Source organism: Stenella coeruleoalba (assembly GCF_951394435.1).
Source record: "Stenella coeruleoalba genome assembly, chromosome: 14".
Taxonomy (NCBI): domain Eukaryota; kingdom Metazoa; phylum Chordata; class Mammalia; order Artiodactyla; family Delphinidae; genus Stenella; species Stenella coeruleoalba.
In genome coordinates this window covers 15,982,800-15,999,116 of record NC_137160.1, presented here as the reverse complement: position 1 = coordinate 15,999,116, position 16,317 = coordinate 15,982,800, and the positions used below count along the sequence as shown (strand labels likewise).

General features: G+C 44.6%; 2 protein-coding genes across 16 annotated transcripts in view; both read left to right on the top strand.

The window, feature by feature from the left end:
• Positions 1-6,328, top strand: part of ZNF532 (zinc finger protein 532) — a 110,444-nt gene extending 104,116 nt beyond the window's left edge. For all 15 annotated transcript variants that reach the window (XM_079942737.1, XM_079942736.1, XM_079942738.1 and 12 more), the window contains 3 exons: positions 418-530; positions 2,731-2,878; positions 4,294-6,328. In XM_079942737.1, the coding sequence (XP_079798863.1) occupies positions 418-530; positions 2,731-2,878; positions 4,294-4,788 (756 nt within the window). In that variant the 3' untranslated portion in view covers positions 4,789-6,328. The remainder of the gene's footprint in view (positions 1-417; positions 531-2,730; positions 2,879-4,293) is intronic.
• Positions 6,329-15,207: 8,879 nt separating this feature from the next.
• Positions 15,208-16,317, top strand: part of LOC307196966 (O-acyltransferase like protein-like) — a gene marked incomplete at both ends in the record, with an annotated part of 63,605 nt that continues 62,495 nt past the window's right edge. Inside the window, 1 exon segment of the mRNA XM_079942445.1 lies at positions 15,208-15,361. Coding sequence (XP_079798571.1) covers positions 15,208-15,361 — 154 coding nt within the window.

Genomic DNA, 16,317 nt, shown 5'->3' with positions numbered 1-16,317 from the left:
GAGCAGGGGCTACTCTTCACTGTGGTGCCCAGGCTTCTCATTGTGGTGGCTTCTCTTGTTGCGGAGCACTGGCTCTAGGCACGTAGGCTTCAGTAGTTGTGGCTCACAGGCTCTGTAGTTGTGGCGCACAAGCTCTAGAGCGCAGGCAGGCTCAGTAGTTGTGGCGCACGGGCTTAGTTGCTCCGTGGCATGTGGGATCCTCCCAGACCGGGGCTCAAACCCGTGTCCCCTGCATTGGCAGGCTAACCACTGCACCACCAGGGAAGTCCTCTGTTACACCTTTAAAATCTTCTAGTCTTGTTACTGTATTGCTAAACAGCAGTGATACTTAGACTCTTACAAAAGAGTTTTTAATTTGTAAAGTGTTCCCGTTTTTGTTCTCTCAAGTGTCTTTCTTTCTTTTTTCTCCTAATAAAGCAAATGAAGAAGCACCCCTGCCGCCAGTGTGACAAGTCTTTTAGCTCATCCCACAGCCTGTGCCGTCACAACCGGATCAAGCACAAAGGCATCAGGAAAGTTTATACCTGCTCGTAAGTCGTGATTTCTAATGTGGGAAGCACAGTGAAAGGGTTAGCCTGGAACTTCTCGAAGGTTTTTCCCATTTCACCATTAACTTTTCATTTTCCCATTCTCTGCTCCATGGTGTATGGATTTCCTTTCGGAATTGTATTTTGTTTTGACAGACCATTCTTGCTTGGTTTGTAACACTTAACAGTATTAAAATAAAAAGGAGCAGCCCCTTGCCCACCCTTTGTATGTTCTTATCTGTTACCTTTGTTCTTTTTTTTTGGCCACACAGTTTGTGGGATCTTAGTTCCCCGACCAGGGATTGAACCCGGGCCCTCAGCAGTGAAAGCACAGAGTCCTAACCACTGTACTCCCAGGGAATTCCCACCTATGTTCTTATCCATTATACAGAGGTAGGCGTTTTATTACTGAGAATTTTGGAGAAGTGGCTCACGGGCAGGTAGGTGCACGGTTGAATGAGATGCTCTTCGGTCTCTTACACACAGGGAGTTGGCAGCATCAGTAAGCCGTTTGGGCTGGTAGATGTACTCAGGGTTCCGAGCAGGCCGTGGTGGGGCCAGTCATGGAGTCATCCTGGGCTGGACGTTTGCCCCTCGGCTGCAGTGCATCCCTCATCTCAGCACACGCTGTTGGTTAGAGACCAAATTCAAGGAACTGAGTGGGCCACCCCACTGAGTGGACAGTCCATGAGACTCTTTGTGTATGAAGGTCAGCGATCGTCATATTATTATTAGTGAGAAAGCTTTCTCACCCACTCAGAACATGCCTGAAGTGAGGTGATGTAACAGGGTTACTTACTTTAAGGCACTTCCCATAAAAGAGGACTAAACGACATAGAAGCCGTACAGCCAGCGTGTGGCCGTGATGAAAGCAGGACTCCGTGTACCACGTGGCTGAGGGAACGTGAGAAAGTCAGCTACCAGATCGCCGGGGCTTTGCTGTGTCTTGGTTAGGTAGGGAATGTTTCTTGGGTAGGAGAACAGGGACCCTCCTTCCGTGAAATTGAAGCTGGGAGTGATTTTGGTGAGACGAGAACAGTCTGTAAATACAGTCTGTATGCTGAGACTGCATTGAAAGAATCAGTGAATTTAGGAGGAAACCCTGGGCTGAGAAAATGGAAAGCAATGCTGGCGTGGATGGCACAGTCCTTCCTCTAACGGGGGTGTTCGTTTCCTCGTGAAGTGCCTGTAAGGCAGTAAGACGCCGGGATTGTCCAGCTATTTCGTCTGTTCTTTGGTGTCGGTGCTGACTCCCACTGCTGCCCCACAGAGCGTCTCTAACATGACACCAGAATTGGGAGCCAATCATTATAAAATGCTTAGAAGCCTCTCTGAAGACAGCAAATTTGGTTCTTCATAAGCCGTGAGGCACTTTCCATCCACCTTCGCTGCAGTGGTATTCCTGATGTCTGGCTTAGCGTATCTGTAATCACCATGGTCATTAACTTTCGTTTACCTGTGTTTGGCCTGTTTGATTAAGAAAATGATAAATTCATATCTTCTAAAGAAGAACTGTAATCGTAATTAACATAATTTTGCACACGCTGAAATGACAGTTTAAATAATTGACCTGTCTTGGATATCTGTTCACAGTTTTCTACATTTTAATCGACTGACTGAACACATGTATTTGAGCGCTGCGGTTCTAACCATGCATATTGCATTTGTGCTTTGATGAGGAATTTGACGGGGAGACAGTCTGTCTTGTCTGTGTTACGGCAGAGTGGACAGGAATCGTTAACACCAGCGTGAAGGAGTCAGGCACGGACTTTCTTCCTATCAGAGTGTCTCATGACGTAAATTCTGAGGGAACCGTCTGAGTCACTGGAAAGGAAACTTTTGAAATTTAATGTTCTCCATGTTAAAAATTACAGCCATCTAGAATAACGAATCAAGTAATACTTTAACCAAACTCAGAAAATAAATACTCCATCTGACCCAAATTAGGCTGATCCTGTAAGGACACAAAAACTGATAGAAAACTTTTAACAAAAGCTGCAAGAGTTTTTTTTTTTTTCCACCAATTGGAAACTATGATTCATAGCAAAATTACTCTTTCACTTTGGACCAGTGGTACTCATGCAGACGACCCTGGCCCCTCTGAGCGGGGCTGTCGGCCGGCTGAGGGCTTTCAGCAGTGAATGTGCGCCTCAGTGAGTTCCTTTAAAGCAAGTAGGTTATTTCCTTGTCTTTTTCCTCACAGGCACTGCCCAGACTCCAGGCGTACCTTCACGAAACGGTTAATGCTGGAGAAACACATCCAACTCATGCACGGAATTAAGGATCCTGACTTGAAAGAAATGACAGAAGCCACCAATGAGGAGGAAGCAGAAATAAAAGAAGATACCAAGGTCAAACACTGCACGTGTTCTCTTTACAGTGAAGTTGTGTTGACTTGCTTTTGCCATTTTTTTTTTTTGCATTTAAATTATTCTACGGTTACACAGTTTTAAAAATTCACACTGTGCCTAAAACTTTAAAATAATAGGGAAGCTCTCTCTGCACTCGTTCTGAGCTTTCATCTTGCTCCTAAAAGGTAACCTTTATTAAGTTTCTTCTGTATCCTTCCAGACACAACTTTAGGGATTGATCTACTTACATATAAAATGTTATGCTGACTCACAGAAGTGGTCTCTCAGCCAGGAGATTGTATGAATCTAGACTCCTCTTCATTGGCAGTATATTGGTTGTGAGAGGTGCCTAATCAAAATTGATTCCATTTAGCTTCTCTTTGTACTGATAAAGGATTAAGATAAGATCCATAGATAGTGCCTTATCAGTAGGTAGTGAACTTGAAGCAGACAACAGAACGTATACTAACCTGAGTGCACATATACTAACCTGAGTACACGGTGTGTGTGTCGCAAGTGCTGTTGCAGTAAAGCAGACACTTAGGAGACCTGCCGTCTTTGGCCCTGTGCTGCGTCTGGAACGTTCCTGGGTAAAAGCCTGTGTGTGCTTTCAAGGAGTTCATCATTGAAATCAGAATACAAGTCAGACTCGTGTCGCATTAAATTGTAACCCTTTCCCTCAAGTGATGGGGAGGCGGGGATGGAATTAAAGAATGTACGTGCAGGAGCAGCCCTAGGTCAAGGCGGAAAAGCAGGACGGCTGCAGAGCTGGGAGGACAGGGCGGCGCCTCGTCTTGGCTTTTTAGAGAGCTGGAAGGGAGGGGATTTGATGAGGCCAGAGGGGAAGGGGTGGGAGGAAGGTGAGTGGGCAGGAAAGGGCGCTTAGGAGACCCGGTGAGGCTCAGGTGGCTCCGCCTGAGTCTCGGGAGAAGCACAAGTGCGGACATCTTCTCCTCCACGAGGTGCTTTTCAGTCCGCCCGCCCCCTGCCTCTCCTCGGCCTCATCTGCACACTCACCTGGTCGCCCTGCCCCGGCCCCCCTGGCCCGCCTCCTGGGCCCCTTTCCCCGTGTGGCCTCCTGGCTCAGGCTGTCCCTGCCACACTGCACGGTGGCTCCTTCGTGGCTCTTCGTCACTCCATTGGCGCCTGTGTCCCACGAGGGCTGGGACCTGTCTGTCCTACCAAGCCGGCTGTTGGAGGATGCCTGGTCATCCCGGAGCTGAGTCCACCTCTGTTGGGGGGCTGGAAGGCACGACCCTTGGGTGGGGCGGCAGCCACGCAGCCGTAAGGAGCCCGCACCCCCCCGCTCCTGGGACACGTTTCCCCGCAGCCCCAGAGCCCGCGAGCACCGACCGCCCGTCACCCGCCCAGAGACCGGTTTTCAGTGCGTCACCCGCTCTGTTTTTCTCTCCAAGGTTCCCAGTCCCAAGCGGAAGTTGGAAGAACCCGTTTTAGAGTTCAGACCTCCCCGAGGAGCCATCACGCAGCCCCTGAAGAAGCTGAAGATCAATGTGTTCAAGGTGCACAAGTGCGCCGTGTGCGGCTTCACCACGGAGAACCTGCTGCAGTTCCACGAGCACATTCCACAGCACAAGTCAGACGGCTCGTCCCACCAGTGCCGCGAGTGCGGCCTCTGCTACACGTCGCACGTCTCCCTGTCCCGGCACCTCTTCATCGTCCACAAACTGAAGGAGCCGCAGCCAGCGGCCAAGCAGAACGGGGCCGGCGAGGAGAGCCAGCAGGAGAACAAGCCTGGCCCAGAGGACGCGCCGGCCGACGGCCCCGTGTCGGACAGAACGTGCAAAGTGTGTGCAAAGACGTTCGAGACGGAAGCTGCCTTAAACGCCCACATGCGGACCCACGGCATGGCCTTCATCAAATCCAAAAGAGTGAGCTCAGCGGAGAAATAGCCGCGCACCCTTCCCGCCGAGAGTCCCGGTCCACGTTGGAAGCAGAGAGACAGTTTTCTTACAAAAAATTGGCAGTTATCATAGAGTTAACAGTACTGTCTAGGCTGTTGCAATATATCCTCCTTCCACTCCCTTCTCCGCCTCCTCCTGTATATCCTCCTCGATTAAGTATTAAAACAGTATTTGAGTTGAAAAGAGTTTGTATATATTTAAATGAATAACTTTTTATACTCTTTGTTACATGTTTATATCAGTATTTAGTGGGAAATGTTTTGAAGTTTTTTTTTGTTTCGTTCTTGGTTTGTTTTTTTTTTTTTAATTTGAGTTAGAATTTTTCTTTTTGTACTGTTTCTTTAAAACAGTTCTTAGTATCAGGGGCAGTTCCTGAATTCAAATAAACCATTTTGTATGTCACAGATTTGAATGGGTTAACTAATTACAGGCTAGGATAATGCCTTTTTTAGTGTTTTTAATTTTTAGAATTCACTACATAAATCGTAGGTGATTGTAGGTCTCAAAAACACTAGGGACTTTTAAGTGTCTTAGCACTATCCTCAACGTGCCTGCTCCGCCAGGGGGTGCCGGCCCCGTCAGGACCGCAGCCCGGCGTGTGGCGTCTTCTCCAGGCCAAACTGTGTCGAAAGCAGCCTTGCAGGTCGCTTCTTCTTCAGTGGGGGGATGAAAACTTGGGCCAGAGAGCCAGTAAGGAATGTGGATTGATTCCATCTCAGAACGGGGAAGAAGGATATCCTAAAGGGAAGACACGGGGGTGCGGGGTGGCTGGGGGCCGCGGTGGCTTTCTGGGCCGATTTGCAAGGCTGACTTCTAAAGAGCACAAGGAGATACAGCAGCGAAAGGGCTGGACTACTGTCAAAGTTACAAATACGTAGTTAGACCAATAGATTTATATAGCCAAGCTTTTGTCATGTAATTTATTAACTATTGCAAAGACACAACTAAAAATATCAAGTATTTCTCTGGCTCTTGACAGGAAAAAAAAAAAATCACAATTGACTTAACCCTTTGCTGTCTAAAGAGTTGGCGCTTCCTGTTCAGGGTGCTACTGCCGTACGTCCTGGTACTTAGACTTGGGATGCACAACTTCCACCTTATTGATGCAGCAGCCGGCATGTCGCAATTGGCCGTTCGAGTCAGCACTGAGCCACCTGGGTTTAGTTCAGCCATTTAAATAAGTATCTTTAACATCGGTAGTTCCTCTTCCTTAGTGCAGCCGAGGTACTCTTCTGTCCCTTCCAAACGTTTATAGTTCTCTGGGAGAGTTACACTTTTTGGTTTTGTGTTTTGTGTTTTCTTTTGCATTTTATATCTTGTATTTATCCCTAAACATGTTTTGTACTTTTTTTTTTTAAGAGAAGAAATTCTTTTGTGTATATATAGATATACTTGCATGATATACTGTAGTCGACGTTCGGTTCCTCAGAAGGTCTTGCTGCTGTCAGGTGTCATGCACTAACCATATCCATCCTAACTGTATTAAACACATTTCATATGTAAATAAACGTGGGACATTTGGCCCTTGTGCTTCCGTGAGAGAGTTATTGATGGTGGGTCGCTGACATCTTCATGCAGTTTAGGGAGTGATTCATTGCGGGGATGGGCTACGGGATATTGCAGAATTCTCCCTGCTCAGGAGAGCGGCATATTCATTCTTGTTAGCAATCGGCTAACATATCGACTCCATCAGTACATCGGTATAACCCGAGGGTGTGATTAAGTACGCCTCAACTTGAAATTCAATGGCTGTTACTTGTTATATTTATACTTGTATTGCTCTTAAGTTGTATTCATAGCACTTTTCATATGTTTCTGCATTTGAACCTTGCAATAAACCTGTGTGGTGGGCTGCACGGGTCTAATAGCCTAGTTTTACAGTCGAGGAAGCTGAACTCATTAAGTTCTTGGCCTAAGCCCTCAGAGCTGGTAAGTGGCTTTGCGTATTAGAACCCAGATATTCTTGCTCTAAATCTAGTGCTCGCTCTATGTGTTTATGTACATATTCACAAATACTCCTTTATTCAACAAATAAAAAGTATGCAAAACACAATACTAGAAATTTTTGTTTGTGGCACTATGACTTTTATAAGATAACTTGGGAGGCTGTCTACTTATAAATACCCAGATGTGCTGGGTAATACGAAATTGGCATCTATTAAATGCCTAGATGAGCATCCAGGAAAGGTTTTAAATAGGCCCAGAGGTCCAAAATGAAGAAGAAACTAAAATCCAGAGTAGAAAAACAGCACCCGATGCTGTAGCCCTGGGAGGAAACCTGGATGGTTCAACTGAAGAGAGAATTGATGAACGAACTGGAAGATGGATTGTGAAGAAATTCCCTAGAATGCAGCAAAGAGATAAGGAGATGAAATATATGGAAGAGCATAGGAGTCCAGGACGAAATAAGCAGCTCTAACAAGTTTCATAGGAGCTCCAGAGGGGGAATAGAAGGAACTGGAGAGAGCCAGTGTGGAAAATTCTTAGCTGTTAATGAAAAGACATGAATACTTGGGTTAACATGGTGAATGCTGAGCAAAAAATCCACGTTGGGACTTGTGAATTCTACCCATTTTTCATTAGTTGAAGATACTGGGTGTGGTTGTCAATGTGGGCATTTGAGAAACAGGACATAGACCAAAGGTAGAAAACTGGGGCACATTCCATGAACTTTTAGGAATCTAAAAGGAACTTTTTTTAGGAACTTTTAGAACTTTTAGGAATTTCCTCTTTTGGTGGGGAAAGGGAGGCGAGGCTGACAGAGTAGGCTGGGTCCAAGGTGTAAAAAGCCTTGAATGACAATCTTTGGGGGTTTGTACTCTGATAGAGATGAGTTATTTGGACAGGGGAGTGACTACCAGATTAATTGGTGACAGTGCTTAAGATGGAGGGTGGAAGGGATTTCCCTGGTGGCACAGTTGTTAAGAATCTGCCTGCCAATGCAGGGGACACGGGTTTGAGCCCTGGTCCGGGAAGATCCCACATGCCATGGAGCAACTAAGCCCGTGCGCCACAACTACTGAGCCTGTGCTCTAGAGCCCACGAGCCACAAGTGCTGAAGCCTGAGCGCAGGCTGTGCTGTGAAGAGTAGCCCCCGCTCACCGCAACTAGAGAAAGCCTGCGCACAGCAATGAAGACCCAACACAGCCAAGGTAAATAAATTTATTAAACAAAAAAGAGATGGATGGTGGGAGTGTATCAATTGGCATAAGTTAGGTTATGCTATGGTTGTAACCCTGAATCTTAACGGCTTATAACAAGACTTATTTTTCTTTCTTTTTTTTTCGGCTGCACCCCACTGCATGTAGTATCTTAGTTCCTTGACCAGGGCTTGAACCTGTGCCCCGTGCAGTGGAAGTGCAGAGTCTTAACCACTGGATCGCCAGGGAAGTCCCCTGAGACTTATTTCTTGCTCAGACTGGAGACATTGCTCCAAATCTTTTGATCCCCTTACCCCACTTTCAACAAAATTGCTGCTTATTGGGGCAGACAGAAAGTGCAATTGAATGTTCTGGCCCAGAAGTGACAGATGTCACTTTTCACATTTCATTGACCAAAACCAGTAACATGGTCCCACCTAATCACAAGGAGGTCAAGAAGTGCAATCCTACCACGTGCCCGGAAAGCAGAAGACTGAAAATATTGGCACAGCATAAATGACCATCACAGGAATAAAGTTGAAATCGAAGTCACTATGGTGCCAACACAGTGGTCCACATGGGCATGAGGACTCGGCTCAGGGTGGGGGAAGTACTCTTGGAAAGAGGCTGCAGTTGTAGGTAGCATTTCAGGAGTATCAAGGAAAATTTCATGCTGTGGGATACAGAGAAAGAAGAGAAGCCTGAAAGTTCAGACCTAGGTGATTTCGTGAACGGATTTTTTTTCAACGTTTAGATTACTTAAATAGAAATATGGAAGTCAAAATTAAGAGCTGTTCATGGGGCAGATGAACTTTAGATATTCATTCAAGGTTAGTTTTTGTTTGAATGTGTGTGGTTGGGTGATTTTATTAGCAATAATTGAGTAACAGTAATGCATAAAGAAGAATACCATCAAGGTGGTAAAACATGAAACGAAGACAAGGACAGTGCAGGCTTAGCATCCCTGGCATAGACAACTGCTTCCTCCCAAACACATTTTCTGCAAATTCCTGACTCCTACTCCAGTAAGTATTCCAAAGAACAACTGTTCCACCCCAAAGCTCTGATGGGTGCCTCTCTTCACGGTCGGTGGGCTAGTGAGTTCCGTCCCAGGATCTTTGACCAACGGAAATTTCCTGTTGAAAACTTTGGCCGAGATTAATATATTATTTCATAATATATTCATCATGCCGTGAGCACTGTTATTCTTTTTTTTTTTTTTTTTGATGCCTACTTGGAAGGGGAAAAAAGAAATGTGTTTAAAGAACTTCATAAATAAAATATGACTTAAAGGAACCATTCATCTGTCCCAGAGAATTGTCTGAAAATAAAGAGGGGAGTGCCAAGTGCAGGATATTTATGCCATTTAGTTTCTCTCTCTCCCTCCCTCCCTCCCTCCCTCCCTCCCTCTCTCTCTCTCTCTCTGCAAATCAGATGCTGTAAGGATCCCAGATTGTAGCTCTTACTTTTAAGCATACATCTTTTAAATAAAGAACCTGGAGTTAGTTTCCTTAAAAACTTGGCTTCTGCTTTGGCACAATGCAGTCTTTGCTTAAATGGATCCTTGAACCTTCTTGTTTGACTTTCTTTTTGCAGTGAGGAACCTCACATCCCTAGAGTTAAATCATAAACCTTTGGGATATGACAATGTGAACTTATTTCTCTGCAAAGAGCCTCTTCTGCTGCTAGAAGTCTCTGGACTAGCCAGTTGTAATTTTGTAGTCACCATTACTCCCAAAGCACTGATTCTGAACAGCCCAGTCTCGGTCCACATGTTTTGGGTGTAAGGCCGAATTTGAGACTTGGCTACTGTCAGTCTTCCCTAGCTAGTTTCCAAATTAAATTTATGAGGTTAGTTTTGACTCAGAAAGCAACACTATTTATACTGTTTCACAGTATTTAAAGGAACTGATTATTTAATTTGCTTTGCTTTTTATCATAAGCTGCTATCCTTGAGCTTTTCTTATAGTTATAAGTGTAAATTACACTACCACGGCAAGTCTGTTTCTAAGCGCACTCCTTTGCAAGATGATATTTTTATCTAGAGGCAGTCTATAATTAGAGTTCACCCTATCACACCTCCAACTCAGTTCCAGAAGGTGTGGGTTTAGCCTAAGAGTAATTGCCTGACCTTCAGGTCGAGTCAAGTTTAATTGGATCGGTTATTTCTGGAGAAGAAACATCATCTATTTTTTGAAAAAAACAAGGAAGGCAGAGATCCACTGACTGGAGAGAATGGTGTGAGGTTGACGTGAGTCAGAAAAAAGCAGAGTTGTATGTGTCAAAGGGAATGGCCCTGTCTTCGAAAGGGTAGAAGGCACATCTCTAAGTAGGGGTGATGGACATTTATCTTGGCTTTGTCAGTTCAGTATCTGATCCCTTTCTGGGGTTGGGAATCTACCATTGTATGAATCTCTGAGGGACGTATCTTGCCTCCTACTCCCGAAACCAGAAGGTCACTTCCCTGACCCCCAGCAGCCTAACCTTAGGCATGGGACGACCAATACTTGGTCCAAATGCTGCTCCTGCTTTGACTCTCGAGCGGGTGATACAACAAAGTAGGGACAGTTTAAATGTACTCATTCTGGTGGCACGGGGGCGATGGTCATGGTGATTGCAGATGGAGAATTACACAGAGCATTGCTTTTGTTGGTCAGGGCAAAGGAAGAACCAAGATCTGGAAGAAAAGAATGTAGACATTCCTTGGAATCTCTGCCAGTTGGGAACCAGTCTGCCTTCCGGGAACCACTGACCATCTTGGACCCAGGGGTGCCATTGTGGTGGGCCATTTAGAAGCTTAATCCTTTCCTTCCCTCTTAATAAGACACCATCCAAGCAACATGACGATATCAATTATTTTAATATTTTATTGAAGTATAGTTGATTTACAGTGTTGTGTCAATTTCTGCTGTAGAGCAAAGTGATTCAGTTATACATATATACCTTCTTTTCATATTATTTTCCTTCATGGTTTAGCACAGGATATTGATATTGAGTATAGTTCCCTGTGCTATAGGGACAAGTAGCACCTTGCTGTTTATGCATCCTATGTCTACTAGTTTGCATCTGCTAATCCCAAACTCCCAATCCTTCCCTCCCGCACCCCTCCTCCTCCCATCACAGGACATGGTACTTGCTGATCCCTCTGCCTGGACTGCCTGCCCCTGTGGTTATTCCCACGGGGGCCTTTCCCCTTCTTTCAGCTTGGCTCTGAAGTCACCTGCTCAGAGGGATCTCCGGGTCACCTCCCTCAAAGTGCCCACGCCCACCAACAGCACACACCCGCTTCGACACTCTCCGTTTCTTTACCCGCGTTTTATTTTTCTTCCCAGCGCTAATCCCTCCTGCCACTGTGTGCTGATTTGTTAACCCTGTGCCATCCTCTGGATGAAACATTCCAAGCTGCTCCGTGAACTCTTGCCTGCTTTCTCATCCGCGTTCACCATCTCCTCTCATTGCAAGAGGCGTTTTTTGAAAATTTTACAACCTGGGAGCAGCAGATATTAGTTTTCCCATCAGGTTGACCCTTACTCTTGTCAGCAAAGACAAATCCTTGTTTTCTCAAGTCCATTGCCAGATGATGAGAGGCCAAATGCTCCTTCCTTTTCTGTGGAGCTAGTTACTTGAATAAAATGACTGTGGCATTAATAACAGTATCAGCCAGTGATTGCCACTGCCTCAGGAAATGATAGAGGCTTGCTTTCAGGAAAGGAAGGCGTTACTTATTTTCAGGTCCTATTTTTATGCCCAGCTCATTGCCTTGTGGAAAACAGGTGCTTAAAATGTCTTCATAAAACAGCTGAATCTCTTTGAAACTTGATTAGTCATAATTTTATTCCTTAAGGGTTGGGACAAACATTACAAGGATCTTGAAATGTAAGATTCTCTTTTTCCTTTTTATTTAGGTGGAATTTAAAAAATCATTTAGGTGGTTTTTATTACTAATGATTAAAATGTGGATATGTGTTCCGCTCATTATATTTTGCCCCCAGTTGACAAAAGGTGGAGTACTTCATACTGAATTCTAACAGCAATTTCATATTTTCAGTAACTACACAATATCAACAACTGACTTGGAAATCAATCTAGGTTTCAGGGATTTTTCTGTTTAAGCATTCTTGAATATTCAAAGTACCTAAACCTCCAGTACTTTCACCCCTCCCCCTTCTTCACCTTTTTTTAACTTTGAAAGAGAGGTAAGCACAGGAGATACATACGGAATGGAGACCTTAAACACTGACTGTTTGTCTATCACTCTAACGTAATACTAGGAAACAACTGAGGTAGGCTGATTATGTGTTTTTATGAATTTACAAATGGGGAAAGTGAAGAGCTTAAACCCTGGTTTCTGGGGCCAAATTCGGTCCCTTTTTTAATCCAAGTTGTTGCTTTCTCTGTGTAGTTCCAGATTGGATGTTACGCTTCATTTTTTGCACTGAAATTTCAGCTTCTACTTCAATTTAAGAACAGTCTCCCTGGTGCACAGTAACAACCAATGTATTCATGGCAGAAAATAATTTTGAAGGTGGACTCAGAGGGTTTCAAGGTCAGAGAAGAACTTAAAGGTAATTTTTATAAAGACCATTTGATGCTGAATCTTGTCTCTAACACTCTCATCCAGTGCTCAGCCACTATTTGGATACCTCCAAGGTTGGAGACCTCTATACCCCTGGAAAGAGCCCAGTTCATCTTTGGGTAGTTTTGAAGAGAAAGCTCTTTATTGTTTCAAAACTGTCCCTTTGTAACGTGGATCTAATGATCTGTTTTTTTCAAGGAGCTATTCACCAGTAGCATTGTAACTGTTTCAGCTTGTATGCCTGAATCTTTTTCTTTAGGTCAATAGCAATAACAAAGGGTAATAATAAATCGCCAATGTTTGTTACGGGTCTGCTATAGGTCAGACCCTGCAAGGCCCCCTTGTGTATACACTATCTGGGTGTCTGGTGTATATATTATCATCTGCCATGTGTGTAGTAGGCATTTTGAATATAAGGAGAATAACAGCTAATTGTTTTGAGTATTCATGGTGAGCCAGATACTGGCAGTACTTTAAATATGTTAATTAAATCACACAGCAATTCCAAGAGGTAGAGGCTACTTGTTTTCCTAATTTTCCAGATGCAGTAACTGAGGCAGTGAGATTTCCCTGGGTCACACAGGAAGTGTCAGCTTTGGGTCTTAGCTATTATATGAACTGCCTCTCAGAAGAGCACAAAAGGTTAAAAAGGGCACACTGCCTGCCCAGATGGAGCATCTAGGCTGTAGGAGAGAGGGAAACAGAAAACAGATGCCTTCAGTGTGAGGAGATAAAGAGAATATGCCAGGCGAGTGGGGAGTACAGAGAACAGACACCTATTCTGACCCAAGGGGAAGTCCAGGAGGGCTTCCTGGACGAGAGGGCTTAGAAGAATAAGTAGGCTAGTAATTCTCAGGAGGAGGTGAGCTGGGTGAAGAGCACTGGGACAGAGGGCACAGCAGGAACAAAAGAACAGAGATGAGAGACAGTGGAGTGTGTACAAGGAAGTGTGCTCTGGTCTGAATATTTGTGTCCCCCTAAAATCCAGATGTTGAAATCCTAACCCCTAAAGATGATAATAGGAGGTGGGGCCTTGGGGAAGTGATTAGGTCTTAAGGGTGGACCCCTCATGAATGGGATGGTGCTCTTTTAAAAGAGATCCCACAGAGCTCCCTCGCCACTTCCATCCTGTGAGTGTTCCAGGAAAACTGGACGCGAGGGGATGGTCACGTCCCAGGTCTTGGGTGAGTCCCTGGGACGGGCCGCCAAGTGAGAGTCCTTGAAAAGAATCCAAGAGAGTGAACCATAGTAAAGTGAAAGCAGGTTTACTGACAGAGATACACATTCCATAGGCAGAAGTGGTCTGTCTCAGGAGGCGAGAGTGGTCCCAGGGTGTCGGGTCATCTGGAAAAGTGGGGTGGTTAGTGTTTATGGGCTGGGTAATTTCACAGGCTAAGTGGGAGGATTATTCCAACTATTCCAGAGAAGGGGTAGGGATTTCCAGGAACTGGGCCACCACCCACATTTTGACCTTTTATGGTCAGCCTCGGAACTGTCATGGCGACTGTGAGTGTGTCACTTAGCATATGCAAATATATTACAATGAGCGTATAATGAGGCTCAAGGTCTTCTGGAAGTCGAATCTTCCACCTTCTTGGGCCTAATTGGTGCTAACCAGTTCATGTCCTGTACTCCACGGCTGAAGGTTGTGCCCTGCCCCCTTCCCTGCTGTCGCATGAGGACACAGAAGGTGCTGGCTAAGACAGCAGGAGGAACTTTACCAGAACAGCAACTTCATCTTGACTTCCCAGTCTCCAGAACTGTGAGCCCGAAGTTTCTGTTGTTTATAAGACACCCAGTCTGTGGTATTTTGTGATAGCAGCCCCAATGGACTCAGACAAAGGGTAGGGGTCTGGGAGGCTAGAGGCTGCTGTGAAGCCAGGAAGTACAACTGAGTCACAGTGGATGTTTTCCATCAGTGTAAACAAAATTTGCATCACATTTTAAATGTAATTAGCGAGGTTATTATTTAAGGACAGGCTTTCTGGAAAGAAAATATTTACACCATGAGAAATCCAGATCCACACATTTTATGTTTTTTTAAAGTAGATGAACGCAGTTGCCACCGTCTTTTGTCAGCACCATTTGCTTCCCAGGACATGTGTCCTAAGCTCCCACAAGAGGACGGGTGTGTTTATTTGTCCTACCGCAATGCCGTCTCTTTCCATGGGGGACTTCATCACTCCCACGTGTGGCTTCCAAGGCCGGCAAACACATTAACAGATGATGACGTAGAAGTCCTTCTTTGCTTATCATTTATCTGAATGTTATATAGGTTGGATTCACACTCATTCTCAGATAAAAACCAAATATTGCCACTTAACATCCTCGGTATATTTATTTTTTAAACCCAGAGGTATATACAAGACATCTAACTAGAGAAAATCTAGTTTTATCCATGTTAGCTGGAAATGTTAATCTGCATAACTAAAGGAAGCCAGGTGGTCAGCGGCCCTCACATCCACAGCACGATTTTGCTCAACAATAACAAGTTGTATACGAATCCGTTTCCATGGCTTGTTCATTGCAGCCGCTTTGCAGGTGGCGCAGGAGTCGCAGCCTGTCTCTGCATGTTAAGGGGTGAGAATGTCACATTTCCCCACCACACATTATAGACTAGTGTTTCATACATTTGAGGCTCTTTGTCTAAGAGGGGAGTTTTATCCTGACAGGTTAAGATCCTGACCAAAGATGGTCCTGACCTTACTATTTTGTCTTCTCTCTTTTCAGTTTCAGCTGCCTTTTGTTTTTCCCGCAGGAAACATTTCTCTCAAGTGCCTGCAGGACACTGATGAATTCCTTTCTGATCTGAATTCAGTGGAACCCAAAGACTATGCTCAAAGAAGTAAGTAGGTTTTCCCTAACCCGTTGGGTAGGTGGACACAGGGCAGACAGGTTTGGGCTGGGGGCTAGAAAAACTCCTGAGAGTTAAAAAACCCAGAACCAAATAGGAAAGAGAAGATGATCCTCAATTTATAAATTGCTCCAGGAATCAAGGAGGGAGGAGGCATTTTTATTGCAGAAGGCAATAGCGGGGGTGGTATTCTAGCCAGAAGGAATCTCGTGAGGACCCATCTCTTAATATGACGAGGATTACTTGTAAACTGTATGATTTACTATGTTCACTATTCTGAAGTTGATAACATTTCGCTGTCATAGGGGATGGCTTGGTTTATTTCTTTTTCTAGACATTTAGTCTGCTTTTGGTAAAGAATTGCTTCATTATTCAGGAAACAGGTCTTGCCCATTATATGTTGGATAGTAGATTCTGAGGAGTGTTCTGGTGACGGCATTGGCTCAAGCTGGAAGAAGTTCAATGGTAGCCAGGCCTCTTTGCGCGTGGTATGGGTGGACCTCAGGCGGCTGTAATTATTTTTGTTAGTTTCCCAAAATTATTTTCACAAATAAAGGGACATATATTGGTATCTTCCTGAAGGAAAGGGGCAGGCAATCAGATTCATTTTCAGTGGGATAACCTCTCTAGGAGAATGATTCACTGTTGATGCTGATGTAAACCACTAACAAGGAAAAATGTAAAAACTCGCTCTTTCCAAAGCCAGAAACACTATCATAGCAATTTCCATTTCTGTTTTGTACGCACGACTAGTTTATTTTGTATTGGAAAACCTTTAGTAGCATAATATACATTATAAAGAGAAAACAAAAGTTTTGATCTAATATTGAGTCATTCAAAATGGCACGTGGTTTGAAGCGAGTGCCGTTCTACACTGAATTATATGTCCTGATAGTTAATGAAAAGGTGGGAGATATGAATCCAGTGGATTCAATAACCACCTTCAA